The 21,407-nt window shown below is 55.9% G+C and overlaps 1 protein-coding gene across 1 annotated transcript in view; it reads left to right on the top strand.

The window, feature by feature from the left end:
• The window catches only part of MORN1 (MORN repeat containing 1), a 112,384-nt gene extending 96,466 nt beyond the window's left edge, over positions 1-15,918 (top strand). Inside the window, exons 14-16 of the mRNA XM_006871778.1 lie at positions 12,107-12,282; positions 14,256-14,429; positions 15,770-15,918. Coding sequence (XP_006871840.1) covers positions 12,107-12,282; positions 14,256-14,429; positions 15,770-15,918 — 499 coding nt within the window. The remainder of the gene's footprint in view (positions 1-12,106; positions 12,283-14,255; positions 14,430-15,769) is intronic.
• The last annotated feature ends 5,489 nt before the right edge of the window (positions 15,919-21,407 follow it).

The following is a 21,407-nucleotide window of genomic DNA, read 5'->3' as shown; positions in this document are numbered from 1 at the left end:
TATGTGCCGTGGAGTCGGTTCCGACTCATAGCGACCCTGCACAGGGTTTCCAAGGCTGTTAATCTTTACAGGAGCAGAACGCCTCATCTTTCTCCGGTGGAACCGCTGGTAGTTTCGAACTGCTGACCTTACGGTTCACAGCCCAATTCGTAACCACTACGCTACACCCAGAATTCAACTAATTCCTGGTTAAGGAGTGATTAGACTCCTGGTGTGGCACTGTAGGATCAGCACTAGACTGTGAACCACAAGGTCGGCAGTTCAAACCCACCAGCTGCTCCTCGGAAACCCTATATAGAATTGCTATGAGTTGGAACAGACTCAACAGCACTTAACAACAACAACAACCCAGGATTGGGAGTCCTCGTATGGTGCTGACGGATAAGCACTGGACTGATAACCACAGATTGGCAGTTCAAACCCACCAGTCACTCCTCAGAAACCCTATCTATTATACAGGGTCACTGTGAGTCAGAACGATTTCACAGCACTAAACAACAACAACCAGGGATTACCTGCTTGAGCATAGTGGGCACAGTGGGGCACCTGGGGTGCTGACCAGGTCCTAGCCTCCTGCTTGGGAAGGGCTCTTGTGGAGGCTCTGAACCATGTGACCTGTGGATCATCACCCATTTCACCCTAGTGGGGGAGCCCACTGCTCTTATGCCCACCTCCACCTCCCTGTCATGGGGCAGGACTCCCTGTACCTCCACAGTCCCCTACATCCCCCAACGGCCTGACCACACAACCACCCCACCCCCAGGAACAGATATGCAAGGGGGCACCCTACTGGGGGACATTGACAAACCTAGTTTGCCTGCCTACCTGCCTGTCCACCCATGACTGAGGTCTTGGGGTGCACCAGACTGCAGCAGTGTGACGACCCGGGCGTCATGCCATCCAGATCTTGGTATCATCAAGCATCCAAAGGAAAGACTCATGGGGAGGTCTCCTATACCCCCACCCCTGTGAATTACCCAGAAGACATCACCCCTGTGTGGCAGAGCAGACCCGCTGAGGCCCCTAGTCACCAGGAGGGACCATGTCCTTCGACATCAGTGGTGGTGACAACCACCTTGGGCAGAGAGTGGCCCCATCTATAAGGGTGCCTATGTCTTGTTGTTGGGGGCCAGACATCCTGACTGCATGTGTCTGGATCATGGATGTCTCATTTTATAGATGAAGAAACTGAGGCTCAGAATTCAGTAGTGGATGACCCAAATTAGGTTCGGATGACTTCTGACAATTAGAGAGGGTTGCGTGGCTCTCTGTGAGGAGCCCCTCGGGGTGAAACTGCTTCCTTCCCCGCATGCCAGTGGTCAGCTAGTCACCCGAGTGTGGGGACAGCTTGAGTTCTGAGGAAGTATATCTAGGTCCGTCTTGAGGAAGCAGCTTGTCCCCCTGCCCTCCATGGGCCCTGAGAGGCATGGGTAGGACTGAAGCTGTGCTCTGGGATCCAGCCACCCATTCCCAGGCATTCTCTGTGAACTCCCTTGCCAGCGGGAGCTGTGGCATTCAAAACATAGGAAGGACTCAGAACCCTACTGGCCATGGGGCATGGACCCCATATGGTTCAAGGGCTGGGGGGACTGACAGAAGCACCACAATCCCAAGAGACAAAAGCCTTCTGGAGACAGAGTGGGCCTGGGTCCTGGCTGGGCTGCTGGTGGGTAGGTGGGTGCCTGGGACAGGAAAGTCCCCAGAGGGGCAGTGTAGGACTTCCACGTGCTGCCCTCCATGCCCACGCTGGGTTTCAGCCTTGCTCCCAGTGGACCTGGCAGAAGCGCTGCTCCATGCCGCCGCCAGGCTCAGACAACATTCAACTTGCCATCGAGGGAGCACAGGCTGCAGGCACTAAGCCAGGAAGGAGGCTCCCGGGAAAGAAGACATTTGGTGAAGACAGAAACGGGCCTGCATCCCAGCTCAGGCTGCCCCAGCATGTGCTGTCTGCAATTAGGTGGCTCGTGGGGACGCCAGTGGCAGGTGCTGACAGGCAGGAGTGCACGAGCTGAGACCCGCCCACAGGGAAGGGCTGTCACACAAGAAAGGCACATGTAAAGACCCCACTGAGCTTAAGTATCCACGGTCACCAGACTCCATCAGGATGGTCACCTGTGAGAGCCACATCTGAGACACGCACAGGCCCCCAGGTTCTGGGTGGTATGGCCATGGTGGAAGCCACACTGACAGGCTGACAGTTTGTCTCAGCAGAGAGACCCTTGGGCCCCTTCCTCCGGCCACCTGCATATCTGTCCTGTGTCCAGAGTCTCCTGTGTTCAGGCTGGGGTGCACTGCTTCCTTGGAAAGGCCTCTCCCATGCTGGTTTTCATGGGTCGCGGTGATGCTTGAGGCCAAGGCCAGGCTCCCTGGTGCTCAGGGTGGACGAGCTGGGCTCGCCCTCCCCAGAGCCTAAAGTCAGCTGAGCTTATGTGTTCCCAATATAGCCGCTCTGGGAGGTATTTTTAGCCTCATCTCCCGAGGCTCATCCTGCCTCCCCGGGGAGGGAGCCAGCTGTGGAGGGGAGGCTAAGGCCCAGCCTCTCCCACTCCCCTATCTGAGGTGGCCACTAATGAAACAGACCCTCCAGTGTCCATAGCCTCAGACAGCCTCCACTGCCCATGTACCTGACCCATAGTTCCTACAACAATGCCATTCTTTACCTCCCTCAGTCCCCTACACAGCCCCCAACACTTACCTTACACCCTAGGTATCCTCCACCCAACCTCCCACAAAATCCCCACCAGATTCCTACCACCCACCACAGGTGTCCCACCCCCAACCCCCACTCATCTCCACCCACAAGCTTTCCCCAGCCATCCCTACCCAACCCCACTGCCTCCCACTCTCAGACATTTCCCACCCAACCCTCATCTGGACCCCATACTTCGGGTGGCCTTCTGACCCCCAAGAATCCCCCATTCAACTACCTAACCCCCACCCACTTTCCACCCCCAGGTGTCTCCCAGATAACCCCACTGATTCCCCCAACCCAGGCCTCCCCCACCTACCTACCCAATCCCACCACTTCCCATTCCCAGAGTGTTCCTCATCCACCCACAGACCCCAGATTGGGTGGGAGGCACTGAACTACTGACCTGGAGTGGGAATTCTCCCAGCTCTTGAGTGCCCCCCACCTGCAAGTGTCCCTTTCCCGAGGGTGTCTGTGTGTCCCCCCAACTCCACAACCTGACTTCTGTCTTCCCCAACTCCAAACCTGGCTCCCCACTGCAAAGCTCACCTTTAGGAATTCTAGGACCATGACCCCTTCCAGCCCCAAAGCCTGACTCTTTGTGGAAAATCAAAAACACGTGGGCTTTCAGCCCTCACGTCTGGTTTGCATTTAAGAAATCCATGCCAAGATCAGGATGATTGTTATAGGGTCCCCCCGCCCCCACCCCCATGGGATATGCATGGACACCACCCCATGAAAGGACCAAGCCCAGGAACAGAGGAGTGGCACCTGGCAAAGCCCCTCCCCCACAGGTCGGTCCATCAAGACTTTTGTCATAAATGGCAGAGTTCCGGGTGGAGTGGGAAGGACGACTGGCCCCTGAAGCAATGGTTCAGATGGAGAGCTCAGCCTGGGGGCTGGGTCTTCAGTGGGACTCCAAGTGGGTCCCCAGAGCCCTCAGGCCATGCCAATGCCTCAGGGTTGTGAGCTGAAATTCTGCCCTTGCACCCAGGAATTCCCGATAATCCCCAGTGCAAACACCCCAAGAGTCTAGGACCCCCTTGTGTCTGTGTCCCCTCGTTTGACTACACTGACACTCTCCACCACCTTTCCCCACTCTGCTGTCCCCCAGGGCAACACACAGGGCACCACACAGGACACCCCTGGACGAGGAGTCTGCTCCAGGTCCTGGGAGATGACCAGTGACCAGTCGGAGAGGCAGACCTCCTTCCTGGTGCCCACTTGGGCCAAATCATGAAGGCCACCCAGCTGCCACCTGTGGGTGTGGTACCCTGGGGGTCTGGAGTTATAGTAGAGACTGGGGAGCAGCCAAGTGAAGCTGAGTTCTAGCTGTCTAGAAGAAGCCCACAGGGCAGCGGCCACCTCCTGTCCCCTGGGGCACTGGGCAAGCTATTCCCTGTCCCCATCCCTGTGCCCTCACTTACTAGCCGCACCCCAGTCTATGCTGGTCCACGTGGGCAGCCCCCCACCATCCCAGAGGCTCAGACAATAGAAGCAGTGGGAAGGGCGCCCCACACACACACACAGATTCAGGGTGACACCACCCTGTAATTTCAGAGCTGAGCAGCTTTCTAATTTACATGAGAAGGGTGGCTGCTGGGGAGAAACACCGGCTTTTGTTCTAAACTTTGAGGCAGATATTCTAGAATGTCATCTCTGGGGAAGAAACACTACCTTTGTGCCCCCTGAGAAGGGCATCTTAGGGTGAGGGCGGGCTTCACATTCACGTGAGGGTCTCAGGTCCACTGTCAGACAGCCTGAGCCTTCGGCCTCTCTTCTCTGCTGGCACCATGGGGTCTGAGAAAGCCACCCCCCCCACACACACACACACAGCCAAAAACAAGGGACTGATCCCCCCCACCTCCAGGAGTGGTCCAGCAGGAGCTAAGGTGGGACACCTCCCCACCTGCCCTCCCCACAGGACCTCCCACCCCAACACACAAATCCTCATGCAGGGAAGAATTGAGGTGAGGGGCAGAGCCCCATGCCAGGAAGTGGGTCCTGGGTTGCTCAGAGGCCAGTCTTGTTGCCCAGTCCATCTGTGCCCTGGGCCAGGGAAAATCAGGCCCAGCTTCAGCCTGTGGCCACGTGGAACACTTCTCGAAATTTCCAGCGTGTGGTGCTTGCTGGAGCAGCTCCTCTAGTGTGAGGTGGACGCCCTGAGAGTCTCAGCAGGCTGCGGGTGGGGGGGGCAGCCCCCCTCACAGGAGACCCTCCCCTCCCAGGCCTCTCACTGCATTCCTGTGGAGACATTCCTGGCGGATTACAGAATTCCACCCCATGACAAAGAGCCCCGTCAGTTCCTGAACGTGTGAAATGGTGTCAGCTGCAAATGCTGGGCTCGATTAGTAACGGTGCGGGGGACACGCCCGGCACACAGGGACTGCCATGGAAATGAGGGCCACCTTCTCCAGAAACCCGGATCTCGTGCCTGAGGGCAAACAGGCGGTCTACCACAACCCACCACGTCCACCTGAGCCCCCCACCCCGGGGCTGGAAGAAAACTGGTTTTAATGAAGACTTCTGTGATTAGTCATTTAATCAGTCATTAGACCGACGCAGATGGCACCGTTCATGTTCTATCCTCAAGTAGGATGGCTGCTCTACACCAACGCCCCCTTGGGTCCAGCCTGGCCCTGGCCACTAGGCCCGGAAGAGATTGCTCGGCCACCAAGACATACCCCTGGGGTGGAGCACCTGCATTCTAGCTCCTCACACTCCCCAACCATGGAAGCCACGATGGCCAGCTGTCACTCCTTGTCAGGCCAGGCCATTGGATGAGCCACCCCTCAGTACAGAGGCGTCCTTCGAGGAGTCGGGTCATTTGATTGATGAGGATGGCAAGGTACAAGTGCCCTTCCTCTGAGCACAGGGGTCCATGGGGCATCCAGTGAGGCTGGCCAGGCCAGGGACTGTGCCCACAGGGTCCAGTTTGTATGATGAGAAGCTGACAAGCAGATGGCCAGGTCCGGGCACAAGCCCACAGCCTGCAGGCGCCCAGTGTTGGAAGCCCACAGAACAATGCCCAGCTGGGGAGGAGCAACACGAACAGTGGCCCACCCACCCAGACAGCAAGCACAACAGACAGAGGAGGAGGCCTGCTGAGTTTAGCCTGATGGTCGCCTGCCATGGACTCGCTTGTGGTCAGCAGAACTGCCTGGTCACCCAATGGGTACATGCCAGCTCTGGAAGCTCACTCACCCTGCTGCCCCTTTGGCGGGTTCCTTCCAACCCAGAGGGACCCTGGGGCTAGAACGGCATTGAAGGTCCACACAGTGAGGCCTGGCTGTGGGTTGGGGGTCCATCCTAGGCAGATGTGGAGCAGGGCACCCCACGGATGAAGCTCCCATGAGGATGGGTGTGCGTAGAAGCTCTGAATTCTGTCATCTCCTTGTACCCCACCACCCCGGCAGTGCAAACCTCATCTGTGTGGCTACAGGGAGCTAGGTGATGGAGCTACAGGACACCTGGGTCCCAAGGCCAGGAGGGCACCCTGCTGGCTGCACCCATCCTGAGGGGCTGCCCCTCATGGGTACCCTTACCCACCATCAGGCATCAGGCCCCACAAAAGGTGGGCCCAGCTGCCACCTGGCCTGAGCTGCCACCACCCCTGGGCTAGAATCTCCTCTGGGTGGGCGTTGGGGGTGGGGGTGGGCAAGAGAAGGGGTTGGTAGGGATTTTTTTTAACCTTTTTAGAAAACTTTCAGAGTTGAAAATGGAGCCCTGCCTGGTAGAAGCAAGAAAATAAACTAAAGCAAGTGTGAGGCTGGGCAAACAGCTGGGCCCAGGCGTGTCCACCCGCCACTGGTCCGCCACAGCAGGGACACTTCCCGCCTGACATAGCGGAGGGGGGGTGGGGGGGAGGGATTGTCATGATCATAGCAGATGAGGCAGCTGGGTAGCCGTTAACCCTTCACAGGGTCGAAGACCCACCTGGCCTATAGGGACAAGGTCAGCATGGCAGGGGTAGAGACAGAGACACACCATTTACTGACCTGGGGCTGGGGTGAGGTAGTCCTTGAGTCCTCACTGCCCACATCCTCAGGGCGTAGCAGTGCCTACCCTGGCCCACTTTTAAGCAGCCACGCTACAGCAGTAGGGGATGGTTCTGATTCTGGAAGTTTCTATAGATCCTCCACAGGGGCCCACAGACAAGAGCCAGGCTGGGGGAAGTGGGCCGGGAGAGTTGTCATCCTCTCCGAACACCTCCCACTCTCACGTCGCAGCTGCGTCTTGGTTGGCTTTTAGCCTTGCCTCTCCTTCCACGGCATCCTGCGCTAATACCTCCAGTTAGTTCTGGGGAATACTTCTGACCCACCACTGTCTGTGGACTGATACCTTGTCCCCACCCCAGGGCGCAGGACCAGGCACCTCAGTGCAGCTTCACCCTCACCATCCCTCTGCTACAGGTCAGCAGGACCTGGGAGAGGAAATATCCCAGTCCCTCACGGAGTGGCAGGTCGGTTGGGGGGCACCCTTAACTATGAGGGGGCCAGGCCCAGGCAGACCCAACCCAGAGCTATACTATCTGTATAGCAAGGGGCTATCTGGTTCCAAGTCTGGACTAGCCCCAGCTACCAGGTCCTCACCTTTCAAAGCATGTTCATGGAGAAGCCCCTGTCTGAACAGGGTGAGAGGCAGGGGGAGGAAGCTCCTAGGACTTCCCTGCCTGGGACCCAGCGGAGCCCTGAGCCCTGTGAGGGAGCCCGTGCCATCATGGGCACTAAAGGGGCCTCACCACAGGCCCCATCGAGCACCCAGCGACCTCCCCTTCAGGTCCCCCAGCCTCTTGCTCACTGACAGCTTCCTATGTGCTCTGGTGGTGGCTATGTGCCGTGGAGTCGGTTCTGACTCATAGTAACCCTGTACAGGGTTATGAGGCTGTTAATCTTTACGGGAGCAGAACGCCTCCTCTTTCTCCCGCGAACAGCTGGTAGTTTCGAACTGCTGACCTTGTGGTTCGCAGCCCGATTCGTAACTGCTACGCTACCAGAGCTCCTTCCTATGTGCTCTAGTCTCCTGAAAACCCTTTGATCTTCCACGAAGAGCCTTCACTGATCTGGGTAGATGAATCTGGGTAGATGATCGGGTGTTGGCAAATCAGCTTCACCAGGCATTTCATGGACCCCTGGATCTGTGACCCCCCTCCCAAACACATTTGCACCTGCAGAGAATCTCCAAACCATCTTAGGAGCTAACTTGACAATTACGTTTTACATAAAAACCCACTACTGAGTCAATTCCATCGCCAACCTTGCAGTTCAAACCAACCTTGTTGTCCAGCGCATTAACCCGCAGTGCCACACCAGAACTCCTGCTCTTAATCACATGGAGCATTTGTTAAGTACTTGGATACAAATGTGCCTTGGAAGAAAAACCTGCCAAACCACTTCCTTAAAGTCACAGCTATGAAAAACCCAATAGAACTCAGTTCCATAATTTTCCAGTGGCAAACCACACAGTGACTGTGTGACCAGTTCTGGCCAGTGTGGTACCAGGGGAAGCACCACCAAGGAGAGGGGCCATGATACTCATAGCTGTCCACCCTGAAGGCCCACCCTACCCACCATGGGCAAGCCAGACCAAAGCCAGAGGCCCAGCCAAGCCAAGCCTAGTGACTCATGTGTACAGATACGCCTGGAATTTCCCTATTTCACAAGTGACTCATACTTAATTTACTTCAAACTAATACTGTAAGGAAAAGAAGTGTTGTTAAATAAATCCATCATGACCCCCAGGGAACCTGCGGGTCCAGGCAGTCATGGTTAGCTGTGCTGACAGAGCCCCGTGACCCCCTGGTGAAAAAAACACCCTCACAGAGCTGCCCATTACAGCACACACAAGGATCAAGGGGTGCCCCCCACCCCCAGATGATGCAGGGCTTAGCCGGACCACCACCTGATTTCAACAACACATGTGTTTTGAAAAACAAGGAGAGGGCCATTCATAGACTAAAGAGACCTGGGAACCACACTGGCTGATGCTAGCACATGGAGCTGGGGTCGTCTCAGATGGAAACCCACTTTGGGAGAGGATGTAATGGCGAGTATTAGAGTCATGGGGTGCTTTTTTACCTGTTAGAGACACACATGAGCGGATTTTGGGTTTGCTTCTCTGTCAATTGGCCTATGACCCAAATTGACCACATCACTGCCCTCCTCTCTCTGCTTCTGGATATATTTTGAAATGTCCCCAAATTCAAAGTTAAAGAATTCAAACCCACATGATAAGTTTGGTTTGAAGACCCTCTGCAAGTTCGGCAGAGGCTGACTGCAAAGTATTACCATCCAGTCAGCGCTGCCTCACAGTGACCCATGCATCTCAGAGCAGAACTGAGTTTCACAGGGTTGTTCAGGGCTGTGATTTCGTGGAAGTAGATTGCCAGGCCTTTCTTTCAAGGCCCGTCTGTATCCAAGGGACTCCAAAGAGATGGCTTAAGTGGCTGGGTATGAAGAAGTCAATGGCATTTTGTTTTTCTCAATCCCCTTCCCCTCCAAGTCTTGCTCTCCATGGATGAATAGTCACGCTAAATGTCCTTGCTGCTCCATGTCCTTCTTTCCCCACTTGGTTTGGCTCATAAGACACCCAAGTGTCTTGTGGTGCTCATCAGATGGATGTCATCAAAAGAGGCTCCGGTGAGGCCGACATTCCAAATGACCCTTGAGCCCTTGCTCTTAGGTGCTTCCATGTCTGTGTTCCCTGTCTCCTTACCTCCCATCCTGGCTAATGCAGACAGTCTCAACAGCACATATGCCTGAAGTGACCGGCTGTTTAACATATACATCATCTACACCAAGGTGGCCCACGGCCCCTACTGCCCACTATACACACTTGTCCTGCACCTATGGAAGCTGGCCTCAATGGCTCCATTGAGAACATTCAAATAGTTAGTTGTGTGCCCCTCTCAGGAGACTCTGGCCTCTAATCAAAAGGTTGGAGGTTTGCGCTCACCCAGAGGCACATTGGAAGAAAAGTCTGAGGATCTGTTTCTGAAAAATCAACCACAGGAAACTCCATACAGCACAGCTCTACTCTGACACTGAATCAAAGTCTACTCCTTGGTAGCTGGTGTTTCTCCTCCCACTGCCTGGACCTTCACGTTGAATGATCACAGCCGCTGTTTGGTGGTGGTGGTGGTTCTGTGCCGTGGAGTCGGTTCCGACTCATAGTGACCCTGTACAGGGTTTCCGAGGCTGTAAATCTTTACGGGAGCAGAAAGCCTCATCTTTCTCCTGCTGTTTAGGACTGTAAATATTCAGAGATTGAATGTCGACAGCTTGATTATTAGAATGAGGTTCTTACGGTTGTTCTCCAAATTGCTGCTAAATGCTGAAGACTGCTGTGCTGAACTGAGGCCCACCTCTACTGGATACTTTTGGAGCCCTACAAACACCCAGCTCCGTGTACTGACCACAGATCCTTCAGGATCCAGCTCTATGTGCTCTCCAGGCTGGGGAAGGGGCCTCCGTGGGACCGAGCTCGCCGGCCAACCACTTCCAACTGCCAGGACAGACTCTGGGTGTGTAGGCAACCTCTCCAAGGAGCAGCAGATTTCTAAGGGAAATGGGCAGTAAGAATATCTGCTGTTTACAAAACCCACGTAAGTTTCCAAGTCCACAGGTTGTGGACATGTGGATGGTCCCCACCTCTGGCTCTCCACTGCAGGATGGAGAATTGAAAGGCACATCTTGTTTTGGTCTGTAAGTGTGGAAATGACTTCTGCTTTAGCCAAGATGAAGAAAGATTTACCCTGCTAGAAGCAACCTAACAACTGGATGAGGCATGAGACAATAGCTCACAAAACATCAGCAAGGGAGAGCAATCCCTGAGAGACAGGAAACGGGAGGCAAGCCACAGTTTCAAGAATGAACCCCAAACACAAGAACCAATGAAAAAGGACCTGGATCAGTGATAAAGAGGAAGCCTTGAACTTGAAAGTGCGGGGATCGAGAGAGGTGATCCCCCAGAACAGGGTTGGGTACCTCTAGAAGCTCCTTCCAGCCTCAGCTGGGACACTGGCTTGTTCCTCATGTCCTCTATACAGGCTCCTTCTTGTTGCCAATGCCATGCTTCCACCTCACTCCATGGGTATAAGCCTCCCCAGCATCCTTTTCTGCTGAGGCAGAGCCAGCATTCTGAAAGGAAATCTGTTAACCATCTCAAAGTATAACAGCTCCTGTCCCAGCTCCTGAAGGCTGATCCCAGCATCCTGTACATGGTTGGGTCCCAGTTGATATTCCTGGAACCAAACCACCCCTACCCAACACTGTAGCGCCTCCACGCGCCCAGCCTTCCCCTCCCCCGGGTGGCTTTCCTTCTGCTATTTTGTGGTCCCATGTACTGGCAAGCCCAGCACAGACCTGTCCATCAGGGTGACCACTGGGCCTGAGCCTCTCCTACAGAACCCCACTGCACCCACTGGAAAATGCATATGTCTGTGACCCTCCAAGGAACACGGGGGGGGGGGGGTAGGGTAGGGAGGGATGCTGGGTCACAATGGATAAGACCTGCTCAGAAAGAGTCCCTTCTCCAGCCAGGATGCCTTTCCCCACAAGGCCACAGTCCCTCATGGCACCATGGCCCCACTGCGTGCAGCGCAGCCATCACGGTCTGCACCCCCATGTTCCCGCTCAACCCACCTCCACCGTTTCCGCATGCCCGGACCTCAGCGCGCCGTCCTGGCTCTAAGTCTGTTTTTTCAAAGCCCTGGGGGTTCTGTAAAAACTCTTAGGATTCTTGTAACCCCGTTTATTTCTCTTCAAGCTGGCAGTCCGACAGACTCCAATTATTCTTGCTCCTCAATTATTTATCTTCCTGCCCTTCCCCCTGACTCCTGGGAGCGGGCCGAGGCCCACTCCTCCCCACTCCAAATCAAGCAATTCCAAAATCTGATGCCGTCAATTTTTTATCACCCAAGCTGGGAACATGGTATTGAAGCTGAGCATAGGGTCAGAGTCTGGCCAGTTCATCAAGCCCTTTCTACCCATGCCAGGAGGCTGTGGTCCGCCAGTCAGGGTGTCTGGGGGTCTCATTGTCCTCAGAGTTTCCAGAGTCCACCCCAGACATGGACAGGCCATGCCACCAGCCCTGTTCTCAGGAGTCAGGGGCTGTGGAGTGCAGCTGGGACCCTGGAAACACATGTGTCTCTCTTCTCCCTACAGGTCTAACGGGACAGCCAGAGGGAAGGGCCTGGCCACAGCTGAGCCTGTGACAGCTTACCCAGGTAGATGGGCAGAGACAGCCCTTGGGAGGGAAGGCAAGGGTGTGGTCCCTGAGCGAGGTCCAGCCTCCAGCTATCATCCTGATTCAATAGTGCCAGGACACAGCCAACCACTTACATCAGTGCCTGGAAGCAGGGCCCACCTGCTCACTCCTCTGACAACATCCTGACTTCAACCCTCGCCTCACACCCAGCCGGGCCCCCAGCCCCTGGGAATCAGAAAGCTCGGTGGGTGTTGGCTGGGATAGTGCACCCTACCGGACCCAGCCTCCTTGTCTCCCAAACCAACTCTGTGGGCATCCGCAGCAGAAAAGGGCCCTGCAGGGAGCTGAGGTGGGGCAGGACGACCCGTCCCGAAGCAGTGCCAAGGGTGAGGCCACACTGCTGTGCCCTGCTGCGGGCTTCAAGCCAGGCAGCCAGCTCTGGCTTCTCTGCTGGAGTGCCCTTCCTTGAGAACTCCTCTGCTCCCACTCTACCCTTCACACATGTTGCAGGCTCCCAGCTCAGAGGGCCTGGCTCTGTGGTCTTCTCTGAAAACCATTATTTACGGGCATCCTTAAGCCACAGAGGGGCCATGGGGCCCAAGACAGCACTGGAGAGGGTCCAGAGAAAGACTCAAGGCACCTCACTGCCTCTAGGTAGGAACTGTGTTCCTCTCAGACCCTTGGTCTCTTCCTCACCCGCTGGAGAGTGTCCGTTTGTCAGGTGGGGGCTTGGGCACATTATCTGTCCACAGGTAGTCAGTACGTGGAAGTCACCTCCTGCTGTGCACCCCCCCCATGCACCCCCTCCATGGCCTCCAAACACCTATGCCACACACCAAGCAGATGGGGTTCCCAGCATGGGCCCATCGCTAAGTGACACAGAAATGCAAGCTCTTCCCAAACCAGGAGACACAGAGGAGAGGAAGAACCACTCTGACCCTCAGTCTCCTCATCGGGGTCAGGGGTGGGGTATAATAAGGTGATGTGATCAATTCAGGGGAGGTTTGGAGTGTTAGGAGCAATGTGAAGCCAGCATCTCAATGTGTTTCCATACATCTGGGGTGAGGGGCATCACCCCATGGGAGCAGCTGCGGCCCGATCACCCAGTGAGACAGTGTCCCCTGGTGCAGCCAGCCACTGCCTCATGGTCCTGATTCCTCATGGCCCCACAGCTGAGTGTCGGCTGAATGTCTGTCTCTCACCTGCAGAGCGGTCTGTGGGTGTCTTGGGGACAGAGTGTTGAGCATTCCTGGAGTGACCAGGGAGTGGGGGCAGAAGGAGGCCCTGGCTGCCAGTGGAGCACATGCCCAGAGGGGCTGAGACAGACGGAGACAGAAGGGAACACGGAGCCTTGGCCAGTGGAGCTGGGGAGAGGGAGGACTCAAGGGCGTTTGAGAGACAAGCCAATGGAAACAGCCTCTGGATGGTGTCATGGAGCCTCGGCATGAGGGTACAGGGACTGGAGAGAGGAATAGGCATGAAAAGAGATGACAGAGGACAGCAGGCCATAAATTGAAGGATGACCGTGTCCTGGCAGGGTGACCGCCACATCCATGGCCACTGAGCTGACAACTCAGAGTCAAGAGACTGAGGTCCCTGAGCAGTGGACACGGATCCACCTGCAGTCCCAGGGCTAAAATGGTCATGCCAGGGACCAGGCCTCAGTTGGCCAGCTGCCACCAGGGCAATGCCAGAGTCAGAACAGCACCCCACCTCTTTCCCCTGACCCTTCAAGCTGAGCCCCATGCTGACTATCCATGGACCCTGGACAGACCCTTGTGTATGCCTGAGGAGGAGTGGCTATTGGTGAAATGGACAAGCACCACACACACATTCAGTGACACAAGGAAACTTGCTGGGTTCTGGCCACCCTCTCCCAGCATCTCCCAGAATCATACCGGGGTGCGGATTTCTCCGACACTGACCCGCTCCCAGGGTTGAGGGGTCATGTGGGGCAACGTCCAGGCTGAGATGCAGGTCCAAAGGGCTGGGTTCAGGAAGGACACCAGTCTAGGACCCAAGGAAGCACCACACACCAGGTCTTGGAGCTGGGTGCAGGTGACTCTGAAGCCAGCTCGGCAGCCCCCAGACCAGATGCCTCCTGCCGGCCTCCCCATGTGTCAGGGTCAGCTCAGGGCTGCATCCAGGCCCCGTGGCTGATGCCCACTGTGAGCTCACACACTCCCCGGTTCCCTTGGCCGCAGGCTGGTTGAGCTGTGTGTTCCCAGGAACGCCTAGAAACCAGTGCTGCTTGGAAACATGGCGCTGTTGCCATGCGCTCCTTTCTTCAGCCAGTCGGTTGGGGAGGCTGCCCGCGGCTGTTTGCCAGGCTGGCCCCTGCACCCCGGCCATGGCCCAGGCCTGACAGGCCGAGGAATGGGCGCCCCTTGCCAGCCCCCAGCCCAGGCCCCCAGCACTATGACTGCATCTGCAGGCACTGACTCGGCCCAGTACGTTCCTGCATCCGCCCCAGGGCCCACTTTTGCCTCGCGCCAGGAATGCTTGGTCGTGCACAGCGCCCTCCGACGGCCGAGTTAAGAATGACTGCAAGGCGACTCACAGCAGTGTGCGCCCCAGACCTGGTGTCTGGACTGCTGCCCGCTATCCACCATGGCCACCCTTTTGCTCTGGTTCCGAGGCGGCCACATTCCTGGTGTGAGCTGGGGGCCGGTGAGCTTTTTCCACGCTTCGGTGCCAGCCGGAGGACCCAGGGGAGGGGAGAGGGTGGTTTCCATGGCAACCTCACTTTTGTTATTTCTTATTTTCTTTTTTATGGCTTCTCCAACTTTGAAGCTCTCCAGACAGTTTACAGACAGCCAAAAGGAAAAGTGCTTTTCCTTCACTCCCAAGAAGCCCTGTGTTCCCCTCCAGGGGAGCTGCCTTCCCAGGGCTCTGCCACCCCGGGAGGCTTGTGCTACCCCTGCCCTGAGCCTAAGGGGTGCGGTGGGGCTTCAGAACAAATGGAATGTACCCTATTTTCAGAACGTCTGCTTTGTCTGTAAATGTTCTAGAGAAAATGAAGTATTTTCCTTCTGAAAAGATGAGGAAGTCTTTTCAAAAGCAAACCTCCCCACTCTGGCCAGGTTACATGACCCAAGTCAGCTGAGGGTAGGTCTCTGCCTGCATAGGGGGCTTGGGGGACCTGGTGTGGTTCTGTAAAATAAGCACTGAACTGCTAACTGCAAGGTTGGTGGTTCAAACCCACAAGCTACTCCTTGGAAACACTTACAGTGTCACTATGAATCAGAACCAACTCAGCGGCACTTTAAAGTCTTGGTGTGATACTGTAGGATAAGCACTTGACTGCTAGCCATAAGGTTGGCAGTTCAAACCCACCAGCCGTTCCTTGGAAACCTTATGCAGGTTCCCTATGAGTCGAAACCGACTCAATGGCATTTACCAACAACAATCTACCCCCTGAGATGCTGGCTGAGTCGGGCCAAGATGGAAGCGGTGCCACTCAGCAATTCATCCAGATCCACAGCACCCCAGCAGTGAGACCATGAGGCCAGGACCTCTGGGTGGGGTGGCAGACAAGTTGCCCAGTGCCAAGGAGACACATGATGAGGTGGCCAGGCCTCGAGCAGGTCCCAAGACAATGACAACAGGGCCAGGGTTGGGGTCAGGGGAAGAGGACCATGGGCAGCATAGACAGGCAGCAGGTGGGCTGGGGACTTTGTGGCTCATGGAAGCAAGAGGAGGGGAGATGATCGGATTCTCATCTTTTAAACCAGACTCTGGCTTTTGAGTGGGATTCAGTGCCAGAGACAGAGGCCAGGGCAGATGGTGGTTCCTATAGCGGTCAGAGCCATGGCCTGCTTCCATCACTGCCCACTGGGGGATGCCTGAGAATGAGCACCCCATCTTTTTCAGGGGAGTATGTGATCATGATCCACGACGTGACCACCCCTCCATTCCTGGGCCGCCCACTGCCCACTGCCTTCAAGCACCTGCGCGTCTTGGCAAAGGGCACCAGTCCGCAGCCCCACCTTCCTGGAGGTGTCCTGGAAGCCTCGAACTAGAGGTGGCCACTGTGTCCTGAGAGCAGTAGTGTACCGTGACCCCAAGGAGGGGCAAGGCAAGAGTGCCGTCCACCCTCCAGATGACCCTAAGCGACCCTGGTCCCCACATTGTGCTCCACATTTTAAATAAAAATGCTCCACACAGCTGCTCTCGCTGCCTCCCTCCCACTAGAGGCTTCTGTCCCACACCTCACTTCAGAGGTGAAGCTGAGAGAGGACCCTGAATGAGGTGGCTGCCAGTCTGTGTCCATGACTCCCCTGGGCCCAGCCTGAGCACTGGGAGGACAGCAGGCTCAGTCCGAGCAGGCTCCAATGGTGACAAGTCAAGGGGCAGCAAACAGTCCCTGGTTTCCCACGAGCAAGTCTGCAGTGACCAGCCCATCTGTAAGGATGAAGGAGTGGCAGAGGATGTCATGGGACCCACCTGGAGGCAGGCCTCCTTGAGCACACCCTGGGGCGGGGGGGGGGTTGGGTGTTGGCTGCCATTTCCTCGGCTGCTCAGAGCCCCTCCAGCCACAGCCTCGTGGCTCCCATCCCACAGACACCTCCAGTTCACTGACTGCCCTTCCCTGCCCATCCTGGAGGACACTGCCTACCCCAACACATCACAGATGAATAGCACAGTCTCCCGGGTGGTCACGACAGACCCATCCCTGCCCTGCCCCTTTCTCCTCCTGTTCAGTGACCACCCTGTGTCCTCCTTCAGGGAACATGCCACCCTCCCTCCATCCCACCCCCCACTCCAGATGGCACACCCCTTTCAGAAGAGAGGCACCCACACTTTCTCTCCCCACTCTTTCCCAAGCCCAGAGTCTCGGGGACCCCATTCCATGACAACACTCACACCAAGGTGTGTCCAGGATCATCTACACTCTGAGCTGGTGATTCCTGTGGGTCCCAGGACACCAGGCACACCCCAGTGACTCCTCCTCAGCCTTCCACTGGTCCCTTCTCATCTCGGCTACCCAGAGTCAGCCCAGGCTCGGTCCTTGGCACCCACTTCCCTGGGAGGGCCTCAGTCTCCCTGATAACCAACTTCCATATCCCTCCACAGCCTGCAGAGCTTCCCTGGGACGTGTCCAGACCTTCTGGACAGCATGTCTCAAAACAGCTTCCAGGTCATCCCCCTGAAAGCTGATAGTCCCTGAGCTGTCCAGTGGCTCAGGCCCAAATTGTTGCTGCCAACTTTTGCTTCCCCTCAGCCCACCTCAGGGCTCCTTGACCCACATGAAGGGTGCACCCCCCATCCCTCTCTGTGCTCCCATTTCACACTCCACTGCCACCCCAGCCTGCATCACTATGCCTCCCACTTGTGTCAATGCTGTCACCTCCAAACAGCTTTTTTGCCTCTGCCCTTGACCCTTACCCCCATCCCCAAACTGCAACTACTGCAGAGTCACACCCAGGACCCGCATACAGGCAGACATGAATGGGTCCCCACTAAAAGTTGCCATCCTCCGTTCCAACTGGATCCCTCATGTTCTCTCTATTCCAAGCATGCTAGGTACCCTGTCCTCAGTCATATCAAGCCTGCTTCTGCCTCAGGGCCTTTGCACATACTCGTCCTCTGCCAGGACTTGCGTCTTTACTTCCTACAAGTGTTTATTCAAAAGCAGCCTTCTCATGAGGCCTTGCTGGCCACCCTTTCTGAAACCTCACCCCACCCTCAGCAACATTTCACAGTCCCTCCCTGCCTTCTCTGTCCTCCCCTGTGCATATCACTATCTAGCACGTCACTTACTTTGTTTTGTTCATTGTCTCCCAAAAGGCAGGGACTTTGTAGGTTTTCTGCACTGCTATGGACTCGATAAGGAGCTCTGGTAGCGTAGTGGTTACGAATCGGGCTGCGAAACCGCAGGGTCAGCAGTTCAAAACTACCAGCTGTTCCACGGGAGAAAGATGACGCTTTCTGCTCCCATAAAGATTACAGCCTCAGAAACCCTGTACAGGGTCGCCATGGGTCGGAACTGACTCCACGGCACATAACCACCACCACCATGGATTCGATGGCACTTAACAACAACAATGGCTTCAGCATCTCTCACAGTGCCTGGCACATGTAGCGCTTAGTGACTGTGTGTTGAGTAAAGGGGTGGATTTTGAACACCTCGTGCCAGATAATATGCAAGGCACTGGGGCACAGTGACCAACAAGGCAAATGAGGAAGGACTGGCTGATCATTCCACAAGAGCTTCATGACCGAAAGGATGGCTAGAAGGAGTGGATGTGTGGGTGGGTGGGTAGATTCCTAAATGAAAGGAAAGTGGAGTCGTTGATGGAAGGAAGGGTGGCTGGGTGGATACATGGATGGAAGGAAAAGTTGATGGATGGTTGGAAAGATGGATGAATATAACTGTGGATGCAGAGAGCAGAGGCGTGTTTGTCTTAAGGAGGTAGGCCCATGTATTTGAAGGATCACTGCATCAAAACCAACCCGAAGCCAAGCCTCTCCCTCCAAAACCCTGACAGCTATTCCGTGCCTTCGCATTCCAATTCTTCTCTTAGGCTCTCCCACCAGATTTTCACTCAATGACTGAACCAGTCACTAGTTGAGGGATGGGGTGGTCCAGAAGAGCTAGTCCCTCCTGGAGGAGCAAAGGAGCCAGTGCAGACCCCAGAGCACCCCTCCAAACCCAGTCCAGGGCCTAGCACCCAGAGCTGGTGGGACAGTCAAGTAGGAGTTGCAGTGGACAACTGCTGGCCACGTTTAGAGATGGGAGATTGGTGGGGGGGTCCCCGAATCTGCATGATGAGGGTGCAACTGCACCACCTCTTTCCTGTTCCACAAACTCAAGCCACAATGTCCTCCTTGGAAGGCTGACTCCTGGGTCAGTGTGGTCCGGTCCTGCCTGTCCGGGTCCTGCCTGCCCCTGTCCTGGAGCTGTCTACTGTGGGTACAGTCCACCTAGGAAAGTGCAGGCCGTGCCCACACACAGCTGCATAAACAAGAAGAGAGCAGCAGTTCTTGGCTTGTGAGTGTGGAGATGACCCGCCCAGGAGACTGGAGCTGGCAGAGGTACCTGCACAACCACACAGCCCTCTCGGGAGGACACTGGTCACAACATCCTGGAACAGGCTTCCAAGCACCCAAGGGGCTTGCAGACGCAGGTGGGTACCAGGACAGTGGGGACCCCCGAGGAAGGCCTGCTGTCTGTGGAAGCATGCTGGCTAATGGAATGCAGCCACGGAGCATGGTGGATGGGAGTGGCCAGCTCCCTGTCCCTGGACATGTCCCAGTACAGTCCACAGGCCACAGTCCCCTCCAGTGGCCAGCTCCCTGTCCCTGGGCATGTTCCAGCACAGTCCACAGGCCACAGTCCACTCCAGGTGCAAAAGGGGCCATTGTAGAGCCCCTTCTCCTGAGCTCTGCCATCCAAAGCCATCCTACCCAGCATAGTGGGCACAATTTGATGAGGCACCTAGGCCCCTGTTGCCCTGCTGTTGATCCCCCAGGGCACCCACATCCCAGCCTAGAGGAGCTGGGCAGGGCTGCTAACCTCTTTCTCCTCCTCCAGAAACTCACATGCCAGAGCCTTTCAGCAAGGCTGCTCCTCCTGCCTTAGGTCCATGTCTGCCCCAACGGGTGCCCACATGGACCATGGCTGGCCTGGTACCCTGTCCTTGCCCCTCCTAGCCCCCAACACAGATCCCTGTTGTCCACAGAGCCTGTATTGGTACCAGGGCTCAGCTGCAGCCACAGATACCCCTAATGTTCAGACATTGTCACATACCCTTGGGGAGGTACAAAGGGGTCTCCCCTAGGCTGATCCTGGGTGCCCCCTGTCCTCTGACCCACCTAAGCTAGAGCCTAGACCTGCCAGGTTTGCTCCCTCCAGGGTCATCTTCATCTAAGCCCTCAAAGACATCAGTCATGCTGGTCCCACATTGTGTGCAAGGGGAGGGAGCCCCACCATCAGGGCTGGACAAAGGGTCCCACACTCCCCAAACCCCAGAACAGCTGCACCCACGAACTGCCACTCTCCCAGCTTCGCCCTTCACTCAGCAAATCTCTTTGCAGCTCTCTCTCTCTCTTTTTTCCCTTTAAGATAAAACCACATTTCTGTCAAAAGAAAAACAAAGAAAATGATGTTTCAATTTAGGAAGAAGAAATTGCTGGGAACAGAAGCAGCTGCTGTTTTCCAGTGTGTCAGGGGCGGCCCGTCGGTATTTAATTCCAAATCGGCATCCGGGGTTGTTAAAGGCACAAAGCACATGGCATGAAACCCAGGGAGTGGGTGCTCCCCATGGGAGAGCGCCGACTCCAGTCACCAGGCCAGAAAGGGTGGGCCCCACCACAGGGGGCTCCTGTGCAGACAATCAAACCCATCTTGTCACCAAGCAAAGTTGCCTTCAAGTCCTGAGATCACTGCTGATACCATGCCGCCCTTGGAGCATCTGTCTCTATGAAGGTTCCAGGTGAGCATCCCCGCCCATGGGTCCAGGCAGAGTGCCCATCCTCACTCAAGGTCCCCATGTCCACTTCCTGTGGGGCAGCTTAAGGTCCTGTAAGATGAAGCCTAGGGAGACCCCAGGCCCAGGAGACGTGTCTGTGATGAAGTACACATCTGGCTGGACTCAGTGACACCCACACCCCAGAGAGCCAGTGCCCCTTCTGACCAGTCACGCAGGCCCCTTAGGGACCATGAGCCAGGACCTTCCTTAGCAAGGCTGGGCAGAGGACTGAGGGTCAAGAGGCAGCCAGCAACTCCCTGAACAGGCACTCCCACTTGACCCCAAGCCCACAAATGCACACATACAAATGTTATCCAAAAAAAAGCATAGAATGAACGAACAACTGAAGAGTGGGGCTAGGGTTCTACCCAGGACAGTGCCCACCTCCTGGAACTGTCCTCAGAACCCTATGGCCTCTGCAGCGTCCCACACCGTAACCCTGACTTCTGGGTTTGTCTAAGCCAAAGGGGCAACAGACCAGGGCAGGACTCCACCCTGTCTGCAAGGCCACAGCGGCAGTGACAGCCTGAGCACCGGGCAGAGCAGCAGGAACGATGAGTCCTTGAAGTGTTGGGAGGTAGGGGGGCTTCATTCCAAAAAGCTGAAGGAGGAAGTGGGGAGCCCCTGTCAGGGCCTCAGGCAGCCGGTCATTCCCCATGGAAGTTCCTTCTACACTGTCCACCCCACATTGGTCAGGACAGCCAGGGAGTACTGAGTTTGGAGGGTGTGAGGCTAGGGGCATGGCCTTGCCCTCACCTTAGAATGATAGCTTCATGAAGACAGCATCCTGGTCTTATCACCAGAGTACCTGGAACTGCGGCTGGCACAGAGCACCCTCAGTGAGTGACAGATGAATGAAAAGAATGAATGGGTGGATAAACGAGTGAATGAGAGAACGAGTGAGTGAATGAAAGAATGAATGAGTGAATGAGAGAACGAGTGAATGGATGAATGAGCAATTAAATGGTGGGGGAGGGAGGGAGTCAGCATCCTGTGCGCTAGGGAACAGAATGCATCTAGAGGAGGGACCCCAGCTC

This window comes from Chrysochloris asiatica, unplaced genomic scaffold, assembly GCF_000296735.1.
Source record: "Chrysochloris asiatica unplaced genomic scaffold, ChrAsi1.0 scaffold00173, whole genome shotgun sequence".
Lineage (NCBI taxonomy): Eukaryota > Metazoa > Chordata > Mammalia > Afrosoricida > Chrysochloridae > Chrysochloris > Chrysochloris asiatica.
This window is presented reverse-complemented; position numbering and strand designations above follow the sequence as displayed.